This window comes from Diaporthe batatas (assembly GCF_019321695.1).
Source record: "Diaporthe batatas strain CRI 302-4 chromosome Unknown Contig00014, whole genome shotgun sequence".
NCBI lineage: Eukaryota > Fungi > Ascomycota > Sordariomycetes > Diaporthales > Diaporthaceae > Diaporthe > Diaporthe batatas.
In genome coordinates, this window is record NW_025408561.1 from 831,340 (window position 1) to 856,370 (window position 25,031).

Genomic DNA, 25,031 nt, shown 5'->3' on the forward strand with positions numbered 1-25,031 from the left:
CACACCTGCGAGGCGTTCGAGAACGGTTTCGAACGACGTTCACAAATCTTTCATGAACTCGCACACTTGTTTATATACAATTCCTATTCAAATTCGGGCTTGTCTTCAGTAGTCTATCGCAACCAGTATGGACCTCCACCCCGAGTCCTTTGCCTTCCAGAATCAGGTCTCAGTCTTATCGGACGGTGATGAGAGCTTTAAAGGTCTGATCCACCAAGTGTCGGACCACGTGTGCCCATCAGAAACACCCAGCAAGCCACGGTTGTGTGTGAAGGGCGAGAGGCTCGGCGATCAGCACGACTAATAAGTATTGTTTGCGGGAGGTCAGCAGCCACCAGAGGTTAATTTAGTCTGGCCTGCGACGTCGAATTGCGCCGCTGGTCCTTTGAATCAGACATTGCTTTGGCAAGACTAGAAGCAGGGCTCCGTGCGATGTAACATGCATATTGACAATTGACATCTGTTTGGGCGATCCCTTGATGTCGTGACGGCGGTAACACAAGACTAAGGCATGCAGCTGCCCGCATAGATCAGCTCCCACAGGCACATTGCATCTGCGTCTGCAGGGCATGCAAAGTCACCCACCCCATGCAGTCTCTCTGACTCTCCACGATCTGGGCCCTGCCTCTCTTCTGGTCGCAGCATACTAGGGTAGAGCTGCATGGACTGTTATTGACTGTCTCGCCATCATGCCGTGGTGCAACATCGCTTCGGACAGCGGCCACGGACAAGATGACCAGGGTCGCGGCTACAGAGACTCTGGCCCACACGAGCGCGGACTTGAAGTACGCGGCGACCCATGGGGATATACCAGGAGGGAAAAACCGGGAAATCGCATACAGACACCCGTAATCCGGAACTTATTTGTCCAGGATGCCAGGATATGATCCCGCAGAGTATCAACGGCCGGTAGCCGAATCCCGGACATCACACGCTCCAGGCATCGTACGCATCTGACAGGGCCTCGTGGAAGATCCGTTTGCTAAGATAAAAATTAGTACTTTGGAAGTCATCCCTGAGACTAGTCAATGCATCTCAAACGCACTTGGCAGGTATCCATCACATTCTTGCTTCTGTTGTCCCTTGCCTTCCTCAGTACTAAGCTACTGACGCACCTCTCAGTCCGTCTAGGCCGAATGTTTCTAGATTTAGAAACAAATAACGAGGCCTCTTGATATCTAATGTTTGTATGTACCTCAAGAGCAGAGCTTATGGGCACTGTGCGACTCTTCGGAAGGCTTGCGGCTGTCGTATCATCCTGGGGCTTGAAGCTTCGGGGAACTGACTGTCTGATATCTCACAGAAAAGCCTCCTATGGCTTTTGTGTCCAAGTATTGGCGATCTACAGTACCTGTGGCTCAACTGGATTGTGACACTTGGACAGAGCCGGTTGCGCTTGTTGCTTCTGCATGTGGCCTGGCCCAGCGATGTCATCGGGGAGCGCGACAGGGACATGGACAAAAGCAGTCACGCTCCGCCTCTGGACATTGAGATCCACCACCTTGGCGGAAGGGTACATGCAGTCCCTCGCGACAGACCTGCGGAGAAATCTGCGTGGAGGTGAATCGCCACAGCGGCAGCCAGTCAAGTGTGCTGCCATCCGGCCCAGCCTGGCCGTCGTATGGTTGCCATGGATATGCCGTGCCTCCGTTGGGTCCTAAGCCTGAGATGTCCGTGCTGCCCTTGGTAGAATACGAACGGAAGTAAGGCGTGCATGAGTATTAGCTGCTCCTGGAATTTCTTGGATATAAAGTCCACTTGATCCTGCTCGGTGGATGTTGAGTTCTTCCTCGGCTCCCCAGGCTTCCAGTTCTCCTGAGCTCCTTTCTGCCCTTCTTGAGGCTTGACACTCGTTTATTTCTTTTTACGTCTATCCTGTCATTCGCTCTGCAATTGGCCAATCTGCTGTCAGAGATGGGTTCGATACTTCGTCTTGCTCTACTGAGCATTGGGTTAGTATTCCACACACCTTCTGCGCACCCGGGTCCTCGGGTCTATCGAGACATGACTGACACATGGAATCAGGACGGTTCAGGTTCTCGGCTACGAGGAAAGAAACATTCAGCCCAAGAACATCAAGCACAGACAGTATCAGTATATCACGACCGTCACAGAGACAGTGGTGGTCAAAGAACCTCCCACCACGGTGAGCGTCTATGTCGACGTCCCTTGCGGTCCATCGTCGTCCTCGCATCTTCCCGGCACCGGCACCGGCACTGGTGGCCTACCCCCATACTCTTCGAGCTCCGCACCATACGGCAACGGCACGTCTGCCACGTCTGCCCCAGGCACAGGAACCGGCTCGGTCTCACTGCCTACTGGTGTCTCGTCATCGGATCCCGTCTCAGCCTCCTCGTCAAAGCCTGCTGGGACCGGCGGCACCGGCCTGCCCCCTCCTGCGTACACCTCTGGTATCTATACCAACGCATCGTCCGCAGATCCAACCTGGACATCACAAACATCTGGAGGCTATGGTACTGGCACGACGCCACCGTCTTCATCAGTAGCCGCCACCAACTCGTCGGCCGCAGCACCGACAACACCCACGGGGACAGGCTCCAGCGGCACGGGCACTGGCTTCCCAGGTGTCTCGAGCTCGTCCGCTGGGGGTACCTATCCCAACACGACAACGCCGCTGACCTGGCCCACAACCGGTTGGTCTGCCACAGGTTCTGCACCCTCCTCATCGCCCACCTCCAATGCCACATTGGTTCCTTGTGGGTACGGCGATGACGACTGCGATGGCACGATTACTGCCACCATCACCATGAGCTCAACTATCACAATCGACCCTAACTCAACTGTCACGTCAGTCGGACCGATTGGGGGCTCAACCACTAGTGCAATTTCACCTTCGGCCTCCACCACTGGCCCTCACAATAATTCATCGAGCAGCACGTCCAGTGAGACGATAACGAGGACGATAACCCACACACAAACGATCTCCTCGTCCAGCAGCACGGGAGGTGCTTCGAGCGGAGTGACCACCTCCGCCGGTACTTCGAGCAGCCTCAGCTCCAGCTCCTCCGGAGCGAGCAATAGTACGGCGGCAGCGACCGCGTCATCCTCTGGTCCTTCCGCGCCGAGCAGCTCATCCTCGGGGGATCCTACCACATCGCCAGGATCCTCTTCGCCCACCGTGGGGCCATCGTTGTCAACAACTTTGCAGACCGTGACATCGTTGACATCCTCGGCATCCAGCGCGCCGACATGGACACCGCCGACATATGGCGGCGGCGACGAATCTGACGAGGACGACGGAGAGGATGACGGCGGCTACACTTGGCCTTTTCCCTATGGATCCGGAAAGCCACGGTGGAGGGCTGAGCCACGGTCTGCCGAGGATGGCCATGAGCAAGCAAAGCACAAGAGGTGGTTTGTGAACTGGTGAAGACAGCGGATGATCCTCCCCTGTTTCCTGCCCTGCCTCCTGCCCTGTATTCTTGTTGGATTCTGAACCGCTGCGGGCCAGACCCGGTGGAACTGGCCAACGCAACGGTTTCATTTCTTGACACTCATTTGCCCCATTTGGTCGCTGCAAATCGAACCGAGCTTACGCATCGACCACCGCGCGATTTCCTAGATTGATACTGTAGCACACTTTACTTGACTTAATCGTTGCCCTCGTTGGCAGTCAATATAATTCGTTTCAGCGCCATGTCTCTGACTCTTCTGAAGCCCAACGATGGAAGTCGTGGATTGTGAAGGTTATGGAAATACCTTAAAAGATCACACACTGTGATGCACAGTCATCACTTGCATAGTAAGGAGCTCTGGTGGCAGTGTTTGATACTGAAATTGTGACTCTGGTGTGAGTTTTAGATTTTGCGGTAGTACACACCCTGTTGTTGCCTCTGGGTGAGCATGCACGCCTCAGTTTGAATCACAACGGCCAGCACAGTTGGGGCTGCCTTGAGATCGTGTGTCGATGCCTCTGTTCTGCCTCTCTGACGCACAGACATCACTTCTTCGTTAGGTTATGTCAACCCTTCTGCCCCGATGCTCGCATTGGGCCCAACTGCTTTGGCCGACCTGCGAGGAGTCGAATCTGCTGGTTTAGAAGCAGCTGCCGATGATAGGCCTGATGCCAACATATAAAAACAAGCATCTCTCGCACGCCTCAAGCGTACACAGTATTACACGCTCATGTCTTTAGGTCGTCTATACTCGGGCAACTCAATATAGGAAGCGTGATAGGTCGTCAAAGACAGGAGTTGAGTACGCCCGAGTTGGGGACACCGTCTCGGACTGGATAAATGCTCTCTTGTGTCGTAGCCATCGGCACCTCATCGCCGCGACCGGGACTCAATCAACCGTCGGGCTGTTCACTGGTGGTTATGTCTCCACACTCGGCCTTGTGGTGAGTGAATACCGCGTGGGCTTTGCCTGCCCACCAACACTTGCTGACCGTCAGACCGGCCTGTTATCATCCATCTGGATTGCCGAATGGATAGTTGAACTTGAGGAGGCCATTCAGGCCACCAACCCAACCGTCATCATCGTCGTCATCCTCACCATCAGAAGACAGCTGCCCCTTATGCAGGTCTCTGATGACGCAAGGGACGCCGCCGAGCCAGTTCCCGTCCTTGCCCTTGGTGATTGTCTCGCCCTGGATCCTTATCTCCATGCCGGGGCTCGCACCAGCCCGTCTCTTTCCGTCGATACTGACCTCGAGCTCACGGCCTCGGTTCCTCTCGCTGAGCCGGAGTACGACCTTGGTATCGAGCGGGAGGACCAGCGGCCTGAAACTTAGGCTCCGGGGACAGATCGGAGTGATGAGGAGCGAGCCCACCAGAGGATGGACGATGGCGCCACCAGCGCTGAGAGAGTAGGCGGTAGACCCCGTGGGCGTGCTGACGAGGATGCCATCACATATTGCCTCGGTCAGGAAGTGGTTGTTGACGTACACGTCAATCATGGCGAGATGGGGCTGACCACCACGGTGGAGCAACAGCTCGTTGACGGCGTGGAAGGTCGGGGGGACCTTGACGGGCGGAACCCAATTGGGATTGCTCAGAGCAGCCTCTTGCTCGGCGCTCAAGGGCATCAGGCGTAGCCTCTGGTGGGCCTCGGCGGTCGAGGTTGGCATCAAGAGGCCGTTGATGTTCTTGCCCTCGTCGTCGTAGACGCCGACCTTGAGACGGTGGCGAAGCAGGATCTTGGGGCGGGTTGCGCCGGCGGCTATACCGCTGGTGTAGACCCTGGTCCAGGCGTCCTTGTACTCGGCAAACTTCCACTCGCCGAGGAAGCCCAGGGTGCCCATACTGAAGGACAGGATGGGCGGGACGGTCGAGTTGAGGGAGAAGAGGCTGGCGGCGCGCAGGATTGTGCCATCACCGCCGAGGGTGGTGACGAGGTCGATCTTGTTGGGGAAGTGGGTGGAAGGGTCGCTGCGAGAGGGGGTATAGATGGGGAAGGGCAGGTGGTTGTGAATGCGGGCGGCAATGCGGTTCTCGAAGACGATGTTGGTGTCCGGGTAGTTGTCGTGCAGGTGCTGTGCGAAGCGAACGGCGTCCTGGACAACCTTTGGAGCGTGCAGCTTGGGTATGAGGAGGATGTTCCGCGGGGGCTGCTGCCACTGGAGGTTCAACAGGCCGATCGAGGTCTCGTGATACAACGGGCTGATCCTGTCGGGAAGAGAGGCAACATCTCGGATCTCACGCAAAGGAGTCGAGGCCGAGAAGGGGCGGGCGGGCGCCTGGCGACAGCACCAGGACACGGGGGGCCAGCGCGCGAATGGCGGCCGTGGATGTATTGATATTGATGGTGATAGTTTGATCATTGTGTCACCGTGGGCGGAACCGTGGCTGGCTAGGAAGCCCGGCTCTCGTGGCGGTTGGTGTTATAAGTGGGTGGAGGCGGAGCGAAGGAGGAGGACGCGACATTTCGAGGGGCCGTGACAGCAGCTGTGGGTTCTCGGGCGGGCGAGCACGGCTAGCAGCAAGAAGAAGGCACGGTGCCCATTGCGATGAGGTGGGTAGGGGCAGGCATGGTGTTGTGGCGGAGGAGACAGGCAGTGACGAGGAAGAGAGGGGTCGAAGTCGTGGTTGGAGGAGGCACCAGCACCCGCGGCTCGATGTTGGAGAAAGCTTGGACTTGTCGAGGTTTTGATGCAACCCGCCGAGAACGGCACCGGTGCACCTGCTGTGGAGCAAAGTGCCTGGAGCTACTTGGGCCAAGCTCCCTGCACATGTGGCGGGGCATTGGTGTCCCCACCGTCCTGGACGGTCCCTTGGCCGGAGCTCGCGGAGCTCTGAGCCTCTGACATCAACCCATATGCAGGCCACCCACGGGACCACACTAATAAGGTCCCAGTTGCAGGTTACAAGCTGCCGCCAGTCTCGAGGCCATGTGATGTGGTCATCTAGATCAGCATCAGCAACCCCTCTACCGCTTCCCTCCTCTCCTCTTCTTCTTTGTCCGCCCTGCAGCTGGGAAGGCAGAAATGCCCCTCCCAGTATGAGGAAGAGCCTGTGATCACCGTCAGTCATCGTCACACGCCAAAGTTGGACGGACTGCGCCGGGTCCGCTTTATCACCACCAACACCAACCACCCAGCCATCGAGCCATCCTGCCGCCGGCCCTCCCGCCTCTCTTGCGCACGCGACCACTCCTGCCTACCCTATAGATACTCTCGACCGGGCGGGCTCTGTTGTAGTTAAGCCAGCTTCCCCTCACGCCGCCTTCCCGGCCGCGTCCCACCGCCCTACCACGATCGTATCACTTTAGCCTCCCATCCGACTTTTCCACAACCTGTACCCATCCTGTCCGCCAGACGCATCATGGCAGCCGAGCTGCGGCAGAGGCCTGTCGCCGTCAAGGACGAGCTGCCCGCCCCGGAGCTCGTGCCGGGCCTGGGCGACAAGCACCGAAGACCAGATGTCGCACATCCTTCGGGAAAGGAGAAGAAGAGCCAGCTCACGCAGTGGTTGAGGGGCCTCAGCTTTGTCGCCTACTTCCTGTCCTGTTGTGTCGCGTATGCTATGCCATTTGCCCTTTCCGCCCTCCCCTTTCTAGCTGTGGCTGACCCCCATCTCCCGTACCAGAATCAACATCACCCAGTTTATCGGCGCCCCTCTCTACGTAATCAGCCGCGATGTCTACTACGCATACATGGCCCTCACCAAGGAGTCTTTTGGGCTCTTGATCACCACCATGACCAAGATCTGGGGCCCCACCACCATACGCATAAGCGGCGATCACTCCGTCGCCGGCCAGATCAGGCGCACACCCGACGGCCGCGTCCATTTCTCCTTTCCCGAGCGCATCGTCATGATCGCCAACCATCAGATCTACACCGACTGGCTTTATCTGTGGTGGGTCGGCTACGCGAACTCGCCACAGATGCATGGCTACATCTACATTATCCTCAAGGAGTCCCTCAAGTACATCCCCGTCATCGGGACCGGCATGATGTTTTACGGCTTCATCTTCATGTCCCGCAAGATGGCCGTCGACCAGCCCAGGATGGCCTACCGCCTCAACAAGCTCAGGACCGCCCACACCGCCCCCGACGGCACTTCCTTTCTCAACCCCATGTGGCTGCTCCTGTTCCCCGAGGGCACCAACCTATCAGATAATGGCAGGGTCAAGTCGGCCAGGTGGGCCGAGAAGGCCGGCGTCAAGGACTGCAAGCACCAGCTGCTGCCTCGGAGCACTGGCATGTACTTTGTGCTAAAGGAGCTCAAGGGCTCCGTGGAATATGTCTATGACTGTACCATCGCATACGAGGGAATCCCGTGAGTACCACTTCTCTGCCGCCCCTCCTGACGGGGCCATCTCCAACGTGCTTCTTGGCTAACGCATGCCCTTTTGTCAATGATGTAGCCGAGGGAGGTACGGCGAGGAGTTCTTCGGCTTGTCCAGTACTTATTTCCAGGGACAGGCGCCCAAGTCCGTTAACTTCTACTGGCGCCGCTTTCGCGTTGATGAGATGCCACTCGACGAGCCGGAAAAGTTTGAAACCTGGCTGCGAGAGAGATGGTATGAGAAGGATGCGCTCTTGGAGACGTATACAACAACGGGCCGGTTTCCGAGGCTGCCAACCGAGCCCGGCAAGGCGGACACCGAGGTGCCCGATTTTATCGAGACTGAAGTCAGAACGAAGTACTGGTGGGAGTTCCTCAGGATATTTGTCGTTCTCGGTATATTTGGCCTCCTGGGGAACCTGGTCGTCAAGTTTTGGTACAGGATGTCACGCATTGTGTCTTCATGAACCTGTTCATCACAGGAATACACCAGCCACCGCACCATCATCGGGATGCACACGGTCCGGAGAGACCGGCGAATCGCCGCACAGTTTACTGGAGTTTTCTTTTGGTATTTCCTTTTGGGGTTTTCTTTTAGGCTGCCACGCGAAAGAGGCTTAGAGATAGGTCGCACTGCTGGTTAGGTGTTGTTGGGATACCACGGTTCATGTCGGTCTGGGTCGCTGCTTCAAGTACCTTGCTTTCCTCGAGAGCATTACACCTTTCCGAATCATATGGTTTAACAATCAATTCATGGATATTATCATAACCCACAAACTCCACTCCCGTCGACTAACTGAAACGTATTCCCGAAACCACAAGGAAACTGCGAGATTTTTGACCGCCGAGCGCTCATTTACCATGTTTCTTCATGAACACTCTAGAGTCATCATACGCGTTCCAGAACTCAAGTATATGGCTTACAACCACCCAAAGACCCAGAGTCACCGAGATGCGCTTGCTGCCATTTATTCGCAAAACACATTGTTATTTGGACGATTTGCACGCTGAGAAATGTATATCATGACTGCCTGCTTCAAAGAGGCTGGATTCAATTATTTGTAGGCTATATACGTAGTTCCTTCCCTGGACCCGTCTGAGAATGTGAAGCCAAACGAAACGGATACGATAACTATTCCATGAAAAAGATTTTGCGGACGACACGGCGGTCGATTGAAACACACTGTGGTATCAAGTCTGAGCCTGGTGCCTTGTTCCCTGACCCCGGAGCATCCAGCTCTACCTCTGAAGATCTCGCATTATCTGCTATGTTCCCTATATCCGCAACAAGAAGATAAGTCGTTAACCACATTAAAACCAGAATGGGAAGTTCTCGCAAGGGCCTTGGCCACTTGCTGCTCGAAGAAGAGACGGCGGCTGCGAATACTGGCCGCACAAGAGTTTACCCAGGCATTCAAGCCCAAAGTGTCCGGGAGTCATGCGCGTCTCGCGGAATGCGTCGAAGGCAGGGCCGGTAAAAGGCCGTATCGTGCACCAAAGGCGGTCTATCTGCTGCACCCCGCCTCTTAGACCATTAGAGGCGCGATGGTGACGACGACCCAGTGTACAGCAGCCTTCTCGTCCTTCAAGGGCGTCCAGTGCGCGACGAACTTCTCGTCGCCCCTAAAGATGGCCGACCGCCGCGTCTGTAGGCGCAACTCCGTGCTGATTGGCATGCCGGCGCGGGTGGCATTGCGAACCCTGGTCTTGTACTCGGACTGTTTGGCCATCATGTTGACGCCAAAGAACCTGAACACATCGGTGCCGGCGACCATGGTGCCGGCCATGTTGGCCGGGTTGAGCATCTCGACGATGCCCTCCGAGTAGAACTCGATCACGAAATTGTTGGCGCGGACGACCAGGAACTGGTAGGAGTTAGCTTGGGGAAGTTGTGATGGACAAGGAAAGGATGAGCCCAGCGGCCAGTTGCTGACCTTGGAGTAGGCCGTGTAGAACTCCTTCATCTGTGAATTCAGGTCCTGTCCCTCCATTCGTCCCAACACACCGTTTTCCATGCCAGCGTCAAACTGCGGTATGTGCGCATTGTGTCCGTTTTGGCGCATACCTAAGGCTTTGAGTATGGTCTTGCGCGCAGATGTCTTGTTGTGCTGCCCATTTGTGGGTGGCAGGGGCTTGTTGACATCAGCCACGTCGGCCTCGCTTGCAGCGGAGGTCGACAGGACCTTCAAGACGTCGACGTTGCTGTGGATCGTTGTGGAGCAGTTGACCTGACCGCCAATAAAGAACTCGATCTTGCCTCGCTGATTGTATAGTGGTGCTGCGCTGAGGTTAGATATTGAATTGTTTTCAACTGTCATTTGTGGAGCATTCTCGGGAGGAAGGGCGCGCCACGGCATGTTGTTTGCAGCTTACCAACGTAGAGCAAGTTCCAAAAAGGATCGCCATTCTTCTTGTAGTTCAGCAATAGTTCCACTGACTCCTTTTCCTCGGCGATCGCAGTCTTCAGGCGATGCACTGGCTGCCTATCCGTGTGAGCCCCTTGCAGGAAGCGACAGTTGCGCGGCACACTGAGTTGCTCAAAGTCAGCACCTAGAACGTGCGGCATAAATAGGCACTATGTTACGGCCTCTAGGTCAAGAGCTGCGCATGAGATCTACTTACACCTCGCTACGCGAATATCCCGTGGTCTTGACGAAGCCATCAGAGGCAAAAACGATGGGGCTGCGCGCAAGTCAGCATCATGGCTCCTTTCCGGGGACTATACGGGGGAACCAACTTGTCTGCGATTCTAGGGTTCGTTAAACAGAAGCAATCGCCAAGTCCCTGATATTTGAACCTGTCGGTTGCAAGTGCCCGTGTTGCGCTCAAGGCCATCTGGTGCCTGACGAAGCGGGGATAGACGTCCTGGAAGACTAGGGTCTCGATCTGGTCTTGTAGCTCGGTGAAGACGGTCTCCATCGAGGGAAAGGCGCTCGAGATGAGCGTCTTCATCTCCTTGTGGGCTCTCTTCAGCAGACTGCCATTGACATTGATCTGGAAAGCTGAGCCGGGGCTGATGAATTGCTTGTGGATAAAAGCCATCTGGCTGGCGAGGTTATTCAAAGTTGTCCGGTACTCGTCGACCTTGGCCAGGAACTCGACGTTCTCTGAGCAGAGACGGCTCTCGCTGAACTTGAGCAGCTGATAGGCGGTCGTGGGGTTGTGCAAGACCACCTGGAAGATCTCGGAGCTGAAGAAGTCGGGCATGCTCTGAGAGGCAGAGCTCTTGGCGGTCCTGCCCGAGATAGAGTTGCGGACCGATCGTACCGAAATATCGTCGTCGCTGTATCTCCTCCGTATTGGGCCGCCCGAGACGGCCTCGTTAGGAGACGACCCGATGCCATTGCTGCGCGAGGAATAGTCGTTGTACATGCCATCGTCGACGCTCCTATACGTCTTTTGGTGCACGGGGCGCTGGGGGACGGGAGGTATGGTCCTGTCGACAAGTGATTTCTTGGTTTCGGCATCCTGGTACATCTGGAGATGGTCGAGGATGGGAGTCCTCAAGCCCTTGTAATCACGGGCGAGGTTTGCCGTCCTGGATCGGGCGGCACGGGAGCCGCGTGAGTTGTTGCTGGCGACGCTGTCGGCCCTACCATCCCTCTGACGCGGTCTGGCGTTGTTGTGAGCCAGAGGAGGGCCCCCTCTGGCCTCGTGGGCGCGGGTTGCTCGTGTATGCTGGTCCAGACGGTCCTCGTAATCATCTTCATCGTCTTCACCGCTGTCCTCGGGGCCGCCAGCCCCATGGTCATCGTCCGTGTCTTCCTCGTCATTGTCTGGGAAATCGTCGTACACAATCCTCCGACCGTTCTGGGTCGGCTTGTGTGCGATCGGGGGAGGTGTCGCCGAGGGCGCCGGCGGCGGGAGGGGCGACCTTGCCCGCCGCTGGTTGGACGCCCGGTGGGCGTGATCATCGCCATTCTCGACCCCGTCATGAGCCGTCTGCTCCACGTCCTCAACAATGACCGGGTGCTGGGGACGTGGCTCCTTGAGCTCTGGCAAAGGCTTGTCCACAACCGACGGGATGCCCACAGTGCCGCTGTCCGGGCGCGATGAGTGCCTCAGGGGCACGTCGACAGAGCCAAAGGTGTCTGACCCGTCTCTTGTGTGGCGCGGGGAAGACTTCCCCGAGGCGACATGTCCAGCACGTGACCCGGGCTTGCTGCGCGGCAGGTCTGCCGGGTCGGCGTCGCCCCGGTACCGCACGGCGGCATTGCCGTTGGCCTGGCCATGGGTTTCGTTGGCGTCGCGGGTTTCAGCCATGTGGTCCAGAGCACCACCGTCCAAGTCCTTGTGCCTGAGCGGCCTGGATGGGGAAAGACCGCCGTTGAAGACGCCGTAGCTTGCCTCGCTGTTGGTGCGCGTCAGGACGGAGCGGGTGGTGACGGAGAAGGGCTCCTCGAAATCGGCGCTGTCGGACTCGTCGTCCCAGTCAAAGTCTGTTATAGTGTTCTTCGCAGCGGTGATTGCGCCGCGGTCCACATGTGGGAGGATCCGGTCCAACAGCTGGTCATGGTCGCTGGTCATCATGGCGCCGGTTGGAGGCGGCGGGAGAGGAGGAGGGGAATCCAAGGTAGATGTAGGGTGCAGTTCCAGCTGATTGTGGCCCGGCCTGGCAAAACCCAATGCTCAGGTTGCATCAAGATCAGGGGCGTCGGGACCTTGAATGGCTGGACAAATGGGCGAGCAGAGCACACGATGCGCAAGATATTGGCCGTCACCGTCGCTGGTCGGCCAACACTCGCGGGCTCGCAAGCATCTCCATGAGCTCTTGGACCTTGGATGATGGAGGACCACCCCACCCCCCATCAGCGTACGGTCCCTGTCCCTGTCGGCTCCTGCGTCCAAGTGATGGTCCCTGCTCCCTGGCGACGACAGCCGGGAGCAACCCCGTCCAGAAGCTCAACGCTCATCTCGCCGCGGCCCATCCTCAGGCTCCAAGCAGACCGACGGAGCACAGCGACGGGACAAGATACTGTGCAGACCTCTCTGCCTACTCCGTACTCCTCTCCGTAGTCAGGCTCGGTCAGGTCGAAAACAAGTCTTGCAAGGTTTGAGCGGGGCCGAGGATGCTGCGAGAATGGTGAGGATTTTGAGGAGCAGGGCAGGGACAGGGCAGGGCTGCGATCCACAACCCCCCAAGGCCCCTCCCTTCCCCTCTGGCCCGGTTGTGGGACGAGATGCGGCGATCTAGTGCAAGGGTGCTCGAGCCCGAGTCTTGACCTCATCCATCGGTGGGTGTGCAGCTGGTGTGGTGGTCAGGTGGTATCGTGTGGTTGCTGTGCGGTCGCAAAAGTTGAGTGCCGAATGCAGCAGTCAGGCTATCTCCGCAGGTCCCGCGAGACCCGTGAGCCAAGTGTCTGGCCGTGCTGCCCCGTGCGGCTGTGCCCTATTCCCCAGTTTCCCAGGCCAGGGCTCCAACAACTCCAACAACCTTGCAGCACCTACAGCCAGACATCACACAGCCAGACATCGCACAGCCAGACATCACACATGGTGAGGCACACGTAGCACACGTACAGGACGTGGGTTGGGTGCAGCACTAACCAGGTACCCATACTGTGTGGCACCTCGGGCCCGGGGGCTAATCTCCTAGTGCTGCACAGGAGTTGAGGAAAGACTTCCGAGGGGTTCATCTCCCGCGACGGGGGACCAAGATGCAACGGGGGACCGCTCCACGCCCGGGTGGCAGGGTGGACATGGTTCGCAGGGACGTCCCCGTGTGCTGGCTCGCCGTCTAGCGTGTGACCCGACCCTTCCTGCCTCCCTTGCCTCCCTTACAGCCTCAAAACCCCTGTGGGATGGATAATATCCCGCTGCATCACATCATATCCATAGCACAATATTTCCGCATATGGCATCTCTTTCGCAAGCACATTGCGACACATATCATGGGTACATACTCAAGTCCCTAGGACGACCTTTTCGCCCGGCACTCGACCAGCTCGGCGGCACAAGGAAACTCTAGGAACACAAGAACAGCAGCAACAATGTTTAAAGTTTCGGCAGTCTGTGTGGTCAGGCGCACAAACTGGATCAAGCGAATGTCGATAACCTATAGACAGAGTACCCGGGCTACAGACTCTGCCAGACAAACGGCGGGATGGTCTGGTTGTCTGGCTCACCTTGCCTCACCTCGAGGCACCCGGGACGAGTCTGGAGTTTGGGGACAATTGGGACGATCCCGCAGATCTGCAACAGTAGATCCGGTCCGCAGGCCGGGGCATGCCCAGCAGATCCCCAGAGGAAGGAAGTAGCCTACCCAGGTTGTAGACTACTCAACTACTCCGTAAGTAGATTAGATACTAGGCTGGTTGTGTCGTGCATGTTGATCCGGCAAACCACCTCCTTCCTACCTAGGTACATACCGATGTACATGCAGCCAGAATTGCGTAGGATGCATATGTATCCTTGGCTATGCCAAAGCGTGCTGCAAGTCATGTCTTCACCGCAGTCTCATCACGCACTGTCAATGCATTTTTTTTTTCAGCGGGCACGTCACCGTCCTCCCGGACCAGGAAGAACCTCGCAGCGTTGGCCTGCTCGAGTGTCTTGACCGAACCTGAGCAATGTCCCCGCTCATTGCAGTGCACCAGACACCCACCCACCTCGAACCCTTTGCCCCACACACTATGCACATGTTTAGTAGTATATATACTACTAGTAGTAAGGCCCCTAAGGGTAGTCCGCGGTGACTTCTGGCCATCCCAAAGGCCCACCTCGGCTCAGCAGCCCGAAAAGGATCCCACTTGCGAGGCGCTCTTCTGTCCTTGCCGCGCCACACGAGACAGAGACACAGACAAAATCCTCGAAGCATCATGTATCGGGTCTGGGCTGTCGCTCACTTCCAAGGTCGTATGTAGAGTCTGTGCGCCGGAGATGAAGCAGCCTCACAGAATCCAGGTATTACCTGGACACCCAGATGGCAATGCCGCAATCAGCGCACAGATTTGCTGAAATGTCCAGGGCACACAAAGACGATCATTCAATTAACAGACAGGGGAAATGACGTGTCTTCCGTCGGGCAATCACCACGGGAGAGGGGCAGCCCGGTCCGAGGGCCCTGGTCTGGTCTCCTCCCATCGCAGAAATCGTCCCACGCCCAGTACGACCCTGCATGGCGATCGAGATGAGCGAGCCAAGTTGACAGGGGGGGGTTTTCCTGCATGTCCCGCATCTGTCAAATATAACGGCCAGTCCGCCGGTACGGAGTACTCCGTGCTGCACACAGGCCTGACAGGTCACTTGGGCACAATCTCAGTTCTAACTTCTGGGTCTCTGCTTGTGACAGATCAGACAGGGTCGCAGATCAGATCTGTATGTGATGCTTTTCCAGCCAGATCTGGGCGTACAACACTGTTATCGTATACCGAGTACCCAACTCACTTGTGCTGAGCACCTGGGCAGAACAGGAAGGACCCCGCCTGCCCGCTCGTCAGGACACCCTGGTCATTGTGGGTCTTTTTCTCTCCTCTGTTTTCCCTTCTTCATCGCTCCACACATATACCAAGCAGGTGGGCTCGCATGTCGTCTTCCGGGAGCTGCTGTCTACGGGAAAAGCTTGCTTCAAATGTTTGCTTTTGGATGTCTCGGATGGCATTTTGACAGGCACGCACCAAGACGTTGGCGAGAGGGCACATTTTCAACAAACGGGAGCATCCGTACCCAATATATCTATACCTAAGTAGACTATTTGAGGTCCTCCAGGCCGGAAAATAAGTCAGTGTCTTATACTACTACATATGTCACCATATGAGCAGTACTTCCTGACCAATATCATGACGATTATTATTGGGGTCTTTCCTTGAACTTTGAGTTTAACTTAAAGCTACCCCAGGGTACTCAAAGCAACGTCGGGACTAATTTGCACAAATGTTGAACGTGAACGCATCACACTTAAATCGCCGCTCGGTATTTAGATGGCATTTGCTGCGTCGCGAAATATACCGTCTGCTCATGTTCTCAACCTCAGTCCGACTAATTAAAAATATGATGCATGACCTTCAGGATAAAAATAGCCTCAGAGATGAAAGCCAATCAGTCCACATTAAATCCCATAATCAACACACCGAGATATGAACGTCTCCAGTAATTGACTTTAGATATATCTCATGATAACCGTGGACATGGACGCTTTTGTGGCAGAGACTAGTGGGTGGGACAGACACTCCGTACTTACCTACCTAGGTACTCAAGTATTTGACCCTGTCTGGATCCAAAGCTAGCTTATCCTCAAGCTTGCCCAGGTGGAGGAGGAACCGTAACCACAAACGACCCGGAAAGCATTTTTCCAACCCCCACACCAAAATCATTCCTTTGGCAGCCAGTAGTCTCATGTTCGATTACAAACACTGCACTGGATGTACAAAGTTTCGTGTAATAACAGGGTCAGAGGCGAGCAATATGACCCAATCGCTATATCGTAACACCGCTTAAGTTCAAAGGATTTAACAACATGACACAAAAGGTGCGAACAAACATAATGATTATTAGTATTTGAATTAATCACACCACACCATAGAGGTACCTACCTATCCGTCGCGATGTCCTTAATAACGGCACCAAGAACCCTTGCCTTACTGCGCATAAGCAAGCACAATGGTCACCTCCCACAACAGCCTCCCAAAACAGCTCCATCCTGAACAAACCGCTGCTCATCTACCCCTCCGTCTTCAGCGAAACCTCCGCCCCAGCCATTGAATCCCACCTGAGATCAGTGGGCGTCCTCGAGCCCAACGACGCCACCAGCCAGCAGCCACTGTCCACGAAGCAACACACACGGCATCTGGAGGTCCTCTGTGTCTGCTCGGGGAGCGCCAGACTGTGTTTCGGCGGGGAGGACAATCAAGGGAGGGTCGAGCCCGTCGTTCAGGCCAGCGACGTCATCGTTCTGCCCGCTGGAATGGCCCACCGATTGCTGGACAACACGAGTACGCGTGGCTCCAGGTTTCAGATGGTCGGCTCTCACCCGAAGGAGTATGACTGGGATATGTGCTATGGGAGGGTGGGAGAGGAGAGGCAGGTTGATGGCACATTGATGTGTATAGGGACTGTGGCTTGGTTTAATAAAAAGGACGCCATCTACGATGAACAGGGCCCGGTGCTCGATGCCTAGACGAAAACATGATCGCTGGGGAACTTGGCTACTTGAGATAGTTTGTAGCGACGACTTGCAGCCAAGTGATATCTGCCCATCAGGAACGTGTCAACTGACGGCGGTGGGAGATGGAAAGGATTTCTCTAATGAGGAGCCAATGAATCTTGTCATTCTGTGTTGAGAGAGGCACAAAACGCAGGGCTCGACTGTTATCTCATAATCAAGTTTTCCTGGACAGGCACTGTGCTTTCTTTTAGGTAAAAAAGCAAAGCAAAGGGGAAAATGGAAAATGTTGCGTCTTTGAGCGTTTATCACTGTACGGAGTGACCACACGCTTGGTTAAGAACGAGACCACGTAATAAAGACTGTGTGTATTCAACAACGGCTTAGAAGAGCATCCATCAATTCTAGGTCGTAATCTGAGGCCATCCTGCTCCTTCATGAGGATAGACCAAATGCGCCTCTGGAAGACACAGCGTCCATGGAATCCACACGCAGTGCCCACAACCTAGACGGACCGCAGTCTCAAAGCCCAAGCCCTCTCTCGAGATATCGGGGGATCATTAGCCTCGAATTTCAGCAACAAGAGCAATCGAGTCTTGTACAATAACCCAACAAACCACACGAATCTGCCGAAGTTCAATGGAAGTCCAGATGCACGCCACTACCGGTGCTCCACGTTTCGTGCTCGTCTGCCCATCCCGTGGTGTCGACCACGGCTGCAAGCGATTTCCAAACCATCTTTTCATAACGTTGATCCGAGTCAGTACGGAATGCCTAGCTTCCAAAGTCCCTCCTCATCACAGCTGATGTGAAAGCAACACGCCGCCAGCGATCGGTCATCAGAAGCGAATTTTCCGTTTCCGCTGTGTTGTCGTCCACTCGTACTTGTTCTCGGGTGGCACGCCGTGGGTGGCAACTGGTTCGGCGTGCACCGTGCCAAGCTCATCCTCATATTGATGCGTCATTTGAAAGTGGCTTTCGAAGTGTGCCTTGCGCGTCTTCTCGGGGATATGCTGCTCGGCCTGCTCCGGGGACAACACGCCGCTGCGATATAAGCGCAGAGCACGCCTCGGGTCTCCCCTGGCCTCCCCTCGGGGATGGCGTCGCTCTGGGCGGGTGAGTCGCTGCTCCTTGTCCTGGGAAGCTTTCTCTGCCTCCTTCTCGGACTTGCTTATGCGCGAATCCTTAATGCGCTTCACAATTCCCTCGAGAAAGGCCTCCAGGACCTTCTTGTCGCTCAGGAGCTGGGAAAGCTCTTCACTGGCGCTCAAGACTGGATCACCCGAGACCGAGGAGTCGGTGGAGGCGAGGAGATCACCAGCACAGCTGCTCAGCGCGGGCTGACTCTCCGAAGGGACTGGCGAGCATGGTGAGCTACAAATATCCGAGTCAGGGGGTGTAGGAATCTGCGTGAGCCAATGATCGCATCCAGGTGGCTCTGGAAACAGTGAGCAGTTCTCACTATCGGTTTCGCTGTGCCACCAGTTTTCGCCTTGAAAGTCACACTGAACGCTGTCGTCAATGAAATCATCGTCGCACTTGGAACCCCAAGAGGATTCGGATTCAGAAGTGAAGGATTTGTCGAGCTGGTCATTCCACGAGATTTCCTCCGTGGTCCAACTACCACTCTCTGACAACGAGCTGTCATTTTGCACGTCCCAGATCGATGCGTTCGCAAGTGTGGCTTGAAGCCTCTGATTGTCGTTGTATTCGTTCCGCATAGCCTCCCAGGTTTTGAAAGCCTGTGCCTTGACTGGAGGATCCGGGTGATGATGGCTGCGAACGCCCACCACCGTGATCGGCAGAACATCTCCGTCACGGTACGTTTCGCTGTTGTCGTCACTGGACTCGGAACCGGTATCTTGGCCTGTTCCAGGCGGCTTGAGGCCCCGCTGCGTGTAGACGCGGTACACGTCCTCGGGAGTCAAGCGCTGGACCAACTTCTCCTCATGCTCGGCAATGTATTGGAGGTGTTTCTTGCTCAGGCCTCGCACAATTTTCATGGCTTGGAGCGAGGGGGAGGGGCGAACCCTGCTGTCCAGGACCGCACGAGGCTTGAACCAGCAGCTAGGATCGACTTGTAGAGGAACGTACATCTTGGCAAATAGCTCTGGGGAGGAGATGTGGACCTGTAGCAGGGAGTCGATAGAAATGAAGAAGACACAGTGGTTCTCAAACAGCTGAGGGACCACTGCCAAACACTCGGGCCGGGGAAGTGAGGTTGCAACTGGTGTCCACCCAGATGGACAGGTCTGTACTGAGCTGCAATATTTTGGCAAGCCTGGTACCTGATCGTTGGTTTGTTGGTTGCAAACTTGAAAGGAGTGATGGATGGAAGTGAGTCAAGACCAAAGACTTCGGGACGGCGATGTGGTGAGATGTGTCCCTTGGCTGGAAGAAGTGCAACTGTTCTGCAGGTGGTTGATGGCTTTGGCTCTCAAAGCAGTGACTGAGAGAGAAGAGGGAGAGACAGAGAGGGAGAGAGAGGTTTTGTGTGGGTGAGTGTGCGCGTGTGTGGATTCTGAATATAAAAAATAAAAGAAAACGACGGCAAACAGTTGTGCTGAACGGGGAGAGATAAGCTTCGGCTCAAGCCAGTGACTGGCGCTCTGCTGTCTGATTCAGAGCCTGGGCCCGTCTTCAGACCTTTCAGGATCCTGTCTGCAGTCTCTGTGCCTGATTTCGAATTAGCTGATAGGCCAGCAGACAATGGAAGTGACAATGGTGCAGTCAAGGTGAGGTACACGTGCCTTCCTATTGGTACCCCTGATGTGTGGCTGCCTCCCTATTTTTGCTGGCACGAGAACGATGACTCGCCCTGCATGTGCCAAACACTTCACCGGCAGCCACAGGCTTTAGAAATGATCACTGAGCTGAAATTGGGCAAGTGTATGGCCAGTGGCCAATTCCTGCTGCTCAGCAAGAAGCCTCAAGCCAGAAGCAGTTGCATGGGGCTGTGGCAGGGAGAGTACCGGAGCATCAGAATGCCAGACCTGCAATGTAAAATTGACAGCCAGGTGATTCAGATTTCAGGAAAAAAGATGAGGCAGCTGGAGCTAAAGAAGTGGCACAGGTGTGGTGGGAATCGACATGTTTTTTTGCAAGGAAATGGACCACGACACATGGTCCGAGGCAGACCTTGTGCCAACAGCCATGGTAAGGTCTGTCCAGGGCAGGGTACATCTGAGCAGTTTAGGGTTGCTCTGATCAGGGGGTATCAACTTGCATTCATTCGTATATACTTGCAGGACCGACCTCATCACCGAGGTACCTGTTTGCCCACATGTCCAAAAGACCATCCAGCCAACGCTTCTAGTGGCCCTCCCTCCTGCGTAGGAATAACTCTACAACAGTCTTCTGTTTGTCCTCCAAGACCTTGCGCTCCTTGTCTCTGGCTGGCATTTCAGTTCGACAGACCAGAGGTCCAAAGATATGTGCAATTCTCTGCTCCCTGGCCTTCCGTCTTTCCAACGACGCAACAGCCTCCACTACTGGTGTTGCCGCTGCCACAGACGGACCACCTCCCGTCACACTTCGCCGGATGCTCATGGACCTGCGGCTTATCGCCCCGCCAATTGCTCCAATACCCCCTCCAGCGCCGCCTGCCTGATGCCCAGACCCAGCAGACTTGAGGGCATCTAACTCGCTCTTCTTCAGCGGCGCCACTTCACCAATGACTTTAGCAAGAGTGGTTGTCAAGAACACGAAACAGATGTTGTGGTTGGGCGTGGTCATTAGGATATCGAGGATGGTGGACTTGTCGTCTTCTGTGCTGTCTTGAGACAGGCTTTTTGCAGCCGGGCCCTGGCCAAGCGCTCGGATGGGCGCATCTTCGATCTTGGTCCATATGGATGTGTTAAGGATACCATCCGTAAGGCCCTCTAGGAACAATAAGAGAGCTTTCGCCACGGCTTCCAGCCGCTGACACGGATCTGCCTCGGGAGGGAATGCGTCAGCGATCGGCTGGTCTGTGTCCAGGGCGTCAATGACGGTGGAGACAAGGCCCGCACGAGGCTGTGCGACAAAGTCCTCAAACGGCCACCCTGGCCTGTCCCTCGGCACTCTATATGATCCGAGCATCTCCTCATCCGCCAGCGTCCGCTCGGTTAGCATCTCGACTGCGTCGACCAGCTTGAACAGCTCCTTCGGGGCGGACCGGCGGACGTCGAGACTGGGAGGAATCATGCCCGGGTTTGCGCTCGCTTTCTCGCGAGGCAAGGACTTGACGAATGCCCGGATCCCGCCATCGGGGACCCTGATGAGCTCGTCAATCGACCTGCCGATGCAGGTTGGGGCCCAGGAGGCCCGGACTGGCAAGAAGTGGTCTCGACCTTGGTCGACCCGGAGTACAACCACCTCCTCAAGCTTCTCCCGGCCCTCGTTCAGCGCCCTGGCCTGCGACACTTTGTCGATATACACCCCAAGCGTGGCATTCACCGTTTCGCCTGGCTCTAGTGTCACTTCCTGTCCAACGTTCTTTGGATTGTCGTCGTGGCAGTCGTCTCCCGACTGTGTTTGGTCAAGCGAGGTCGCCAGCCAGTGAGCCGACTCCGACCCGTTGCCTTGTGCGCCGCCGGGACTTGGCCTCTGGACAAAGCTGACCGTCGCCGGAACGCCGCCGGTGTTTGCGATCGTGAAGTAGGCGGCTTGCCTCTGTTTGAAACTGACTTGACCGAAATCGACCAAGTCGTCGGCGGACTCTTGCCCTTCCCTGACGATGGTGACGGAAGGCCGGCCTTCGTTTTCAGCGCGGTCCAGCTCACGGGCCACCTGAGCGTAGATGTCAGCTTTGAGTTCTGGGACAACTGCATCGACCTCGAGCTCAAAGACAGCAACAAGAGGCTTGTGGTCGGAGGATGTTATTCGCTGATGGGAGGTATAGAGGTTCAAATTGATCCGGTCCAAGGCGTCTGCGGCAACGGCATCCGCGGCTGTATCCTCGCCGTTCTCATCATACTCGTCATAGTCCAGACCGGGCTTTCCAGCAGGTGTCGTATCTCCGTCACTTTCCGGGTCATAGTCAAAAAGAACCTCGTCGTCGTCCCCGGCTTGATCAATGCCGCGAGATTTCATCTCTTCGTCCCTTTTCCGAGCTTCCGCCTCTTCCGTGAGCTTCCTTTCGTACTCTTCTCTGTCTCTTTTGGTCCGGTACATGATGCGATCACACCAGCTGGGGGCTCTTTTCTTCTCACTGGAATCAAACAAGCCCACGGTGCCCACGTCGTATTTGTATGTTGGCAAAAAGGTAACTGGGCCCTCACGCCAACCGTCATGAAACAGCTTGCGCTCTTTTCTGACCCGCAGCAGTTGGTCATGTGGCAGTAAAGAGTCTAGAGTGGCCTGCAGGGATGCAGGGTCCTCGTGAGGGTCTGGGTCGAAGTCGTCTGGGTCAGGCAGGGACAGAGACTCATCATCACTGCTCTGCTCAGTCGAACGCGTTCTCCCGGAGGCATCGTCTGTCTGTTCATCGCTGCTGTCGGAGGTCCTCCCCACAACAATCACGTCCTCCCCGTCGAGATCCTGAGATTTGGTCCTGGCCACGTCATACTCGCCTTTCGAGTGGAGAGTTAGCAGGCGGCGGATGTCGTCACCTGGTATACCGTCCAGCCTAAAGTTCAGGTCGCCGAACCAGAAAGTAAAGTCCTCGTTCCCGATCCTATCCTCGTAGTCCTCGTCGTCGCTTCCAGGGATGACGGCAGGGTCGAAGCGGGTTCTGTCCATGATGGTCCTAGCATCCCAACAGCGACGTTCGACGGTGGCGGGGTCGTTGCCGCTGGACAAGTGGGAATTGACAAAGACCATCCGCGTGGTCTCCCCGAGAACAATGCGTGCTGCTGTCGCGCCTTTGTTTCCGAACCAGCCGCCCACGCCCGTGCCGACGGCCTTGGTGCTGATGTGCCCAATACAAGGGGTCAGGTCAGGCGAGGCGTACATCAGAAGGAGGAGCCCGGACATCTGCTCTGAGCCGATGAACTGGTAGCCTTCGGGAAGGGCAGCTTCCAGGGCCAGCCGCCACTTGTCGGTGGGATTCGTGTCCGAGTAGACATACTGGGTGACCGGGTTGAGAGTGACAACCTCCTGTAGACCCAGGATGTAAAGGTCGATCTTGTCGCCTCCCACCACGCGAGCAGATGCTGGTGATGGGGAGCCGGCGGCTTCTGGGTCTTGTGTTTTGATGGCGGGGTTCTGAAAAAGCCCAGGGGAGGCCAGATTGCCGTCAAGGCCTTTGCCGTCGACGAACCAAGCTGCCAGGTCTTTATCGGTACCAGGGCAGGCGGCGACGTTCCATGAGCCAATCTTGAGCCTCAGGCGACGGGGCCTGGTGTACTCGGCACGGCGCGCATAGACTGCGCGGCTCAAGGACTGAGGAGTCGATAGTACCAGCTCCACAGGGTCGGTGACCTCGGACATGGAGTGCCCGTGGCCCGCTGATGATGGCATGTCGGCGGGCTGGGAAGGGAGGGCGTTTCAGGGATTTGCCTTTTTGCCTGCTGTGAGTCCAGGTGAGGAAGGAGGAGACAGCCAGCTCAAGGCCAGAGCATGGTCGAAGAGGGCGCCACAAAAAGGGCGAGGTCACGACAGCCCCCGGTCTTGGGATTATTATAACCTGGGCCGTGGCTCCCTGCCAGTCTGCCAGTCTGCCAGTCCAGTCAGGAGTCAGGACAAGAGCAGACGTCACAAGGGCGGCCTCGGCGGCAGGGCGGGCTGGCGGGCTGACAGCTAAGCTCTTATGCCTGCCCCGCGCGTGGACAGGCACCCCTGCCCTGCCGACCCCACCAACTAACTCTATTGTCTGCATTACCACTCGAGCCCAACGGCCTCTTCCCCAACGTCACCCGTCCACCACCGCCTTGTCGACGTCGCGTCGACGAGGTCGAGGCAGCCCGAGCTATTCGAGGCAACCAACTGCTGATTGTTCATTATTGTTGCCGGGGCCCGTGTCTACCACCGTGCCAAGTCACAGCAGCCTCGCAGCGGAATCTCGACACGGAACACCATCTTCAACCATCAGAAGCCCTTCTTCGCACCAACCGTGGTTCCCACCATGGGTCCCTCGACACCTCGAAGACCGCAGAAGCAGCGGAACCATCCCGGCAGCGCGGCTGGAGGTCGCCCGGCAAACAACCTCCCTACAGCCCCGGCCGACTACGAGTCTGACGCCTTCTATTCCGAAGCTCCAGTACAGCCGCAACAAGCCATCCCGCCGCAACCCGCCGCCGCCACCCAGACCCAGAACGTGAACACCATCGACCAGATAAACCTGACCGTCCTCAAGCGCTACGTGCCCACAATCCAGAACTATTCCGCAATGGCCCATAACGCCACCCTCTTCACATGGAACATTGAGACGGGTGGCTGGGAGGAGACCGGCGTGAAGGGCCCCTTCTTTGTCTGCAACCAGGAGCACCAGTTATCTGCCACTGGCCACTTCGTCCCACGCGGCTGCGCCTTCATCTTGAACCGCAGCAACCCCGAGAATGCCGTTTTCGACCTGGCAACTATCGCCGAGTGCGAATTGCTCGAGGGCCAGCTTCTCTCGACCATGACCGATGCCGGCGAGGGCTGGGGTTTCTTCATGGACATGGGAAAGGCACAGGAGACCTGGGATGCTTTCAGGAAGCTGTGGCACAGCGTGCGGGCTGCAAGCCAGGCCTGATCTGCAAACTGGCGGTAGAATTCCCATCTTACCGGCCCGCACTGTTTCACCTGGTGAGTGAAATAGCTCTTGGAACGAAACGATATGACACCAAGATTGGTTTGTCATGCGTGTAGGATACTATCGTCTTCAAACAGTCCCGCTTCTGAAACTAGGAGGGGATGCATAAGTGTAGCATTCAACGTGGAGGAAATTAAAATCCTCATGTTTCAAAGACATCCATGATAACGATAATTGTGTTTACACGAGCACACACAAAGGAAACATGAGCGTCTTGAGGGACGCAAAAACCCCCCAGAACTTTGAAGTCTGCACTGATTCAGACTCATCCACCGCGTCAAGCATCCGGTAGAAGAGATGGATCGCCACCACCCAATTTATCGGGAATGTTCACAAAAAGCTTCTTCCATATTTTGTGTACGTCAGACTGTGCTACCGTCTCTAGAGTGCTTGCAACGGCTAAAAGCCGATGTGAATACTCTGCGAAAGACTGGGTGATTTGGAAGGCAATAGACAGCACACCACA

The 25,031-nt window shown here is 56.2% G+C and overlaps 7 protein-coding genes across 7 annotated transcripts; 3 read left to right on the plus strand and 4 right to left on the minus strand.

Annotated features, from left to right (window-relative positions):
* Positions 1-1,442: 1,442 nt before the first annotated feature.
* KVR01_010903 (uncharacterized protein) lies at positions 1,443-6,067 on the plus strand. Its single transcript, XM_044792686.1, has 2 exons — positions 1,443-1,952; positions 2,026-6,067. Exons 1-2 carry the CDS (start codon positions 1,915-1,917, stop codon positions 3,389-3,391), a joined length of 1,404 nt encoding a protein of 467 aa, XP_044640050.1. The 5' UTR covers positions 1,443-1,914; the 3' UTR covers positions 3,392-6,067.
* On the minus strand, positions 4,427-5,782 carry KVR01_010800 (NADH kinase; the record flags this gene model as incomplete). Its single annotated transcript, XM_044791405.1, has 1 exon — positions 4,427-5,782. One exon carries the CDS (start codon positions 5,780-5,782, stop codon positions 4,427-4,429), a length of 1,356 nt encoding a protein of 451 aa, XP_044639947.1.
* A 211-nt stretch (positions 6,068-6,278) lies between the features above and the next one.
* On the plus strand, positions 6,279-8,517 carry KVR01_011026 (uncharacterized protein). The gene is made up of 3 exons (XM_044788683.1): positions 6,279-6,976; positions 7,047-7,739; positions 7,828-8,517. Exons 1-3 carry the CDS (start codon positions 6,783-6,785, stop codon positions 8,213-8,215), a joined length of 1,275 nt encoding a protein of 424 aa, XP_044640173.1. The 5' UTR covers positions 6,279-6,782; the 3' UTR covers positions 8,216-8,517.
* A 247-nt stretch (positions 8,518-8,764) lies between these two features.
* On the minus strand, positions 8,765-13,030 carry KVR01_011006 (uncharacterized protein). The gene is made up of 5 exons (XM_044790162.1): positions 10,486-13,030; positions 10,371-10,430; positions 10,122-10,276; positions 9,683-10,026; positions 8,765-9,613 (listed from the first exon to the last, which is right to left on the minus strand). The coding sequence occupies exons 1-5, from the start codon at positions 12,276-12,278 to the stop codon at positions 9,275-9,277; spliced, it is 2,691 nt and encodes an 896-aa protein (XP_044640153.1). The 5' UTR covers positions 12,279-13,030; the 3' UTR covers positions 8,765-9,274.
* Positions 13,031-17,687: 4,657 nt separating this feature from the next.
* Positions 17,688-18,944, minus strand: KVR01_010945 (uncharacterized protein; the record flags this gene model as incomplete). Its single annotated transcript, XM_044789716.1, has 1 exon — positions 17,688-18,944. One exon carries the CDS (start codon positions 18,942-18,944, stop codon positions 17,688-17,690), a length of 1,257 nt encoding a protein of 418 aa, XP_044640092.1.
* Positions 18,945-20,055: 1,111 nt separating this feature from the next.
* Positions 20,056-23,510, minus strand: KVR01_010809 (uncharacterized protein). The gene has a single exon (XM_044792973.1). The coding sequence runs from the start codon at positions 23,287-23,289 to the stop codon at positions 20,161-20,163; it is 3,129 nt and encodes a 1,042-aa protein (XP_044639956.1). The 5' UTR covers positions 23,290-23,510; the 3' UTR covers positions 20,056-20,160.
* Positions 23,511-23,641: 131 nt separating this feature from the next.
* Positions 23,642-25,014, plus strand: KVR01_010898 (uncharacterized protein). The gene has a single exon (XM_044782244.1). It carries the CDS (start codon positions 23,894-23,896, stop codon positions 24,503-24,505), a length of 612 nt encoding a protein of 203 aa, XP_044640045.1. The 5' UTR covers positions 23,642-23,893; the 3' UTR covers positions 24,506-25,014.
* Positions 25,015-25,031: the final 17 nt, after the last annotated feature.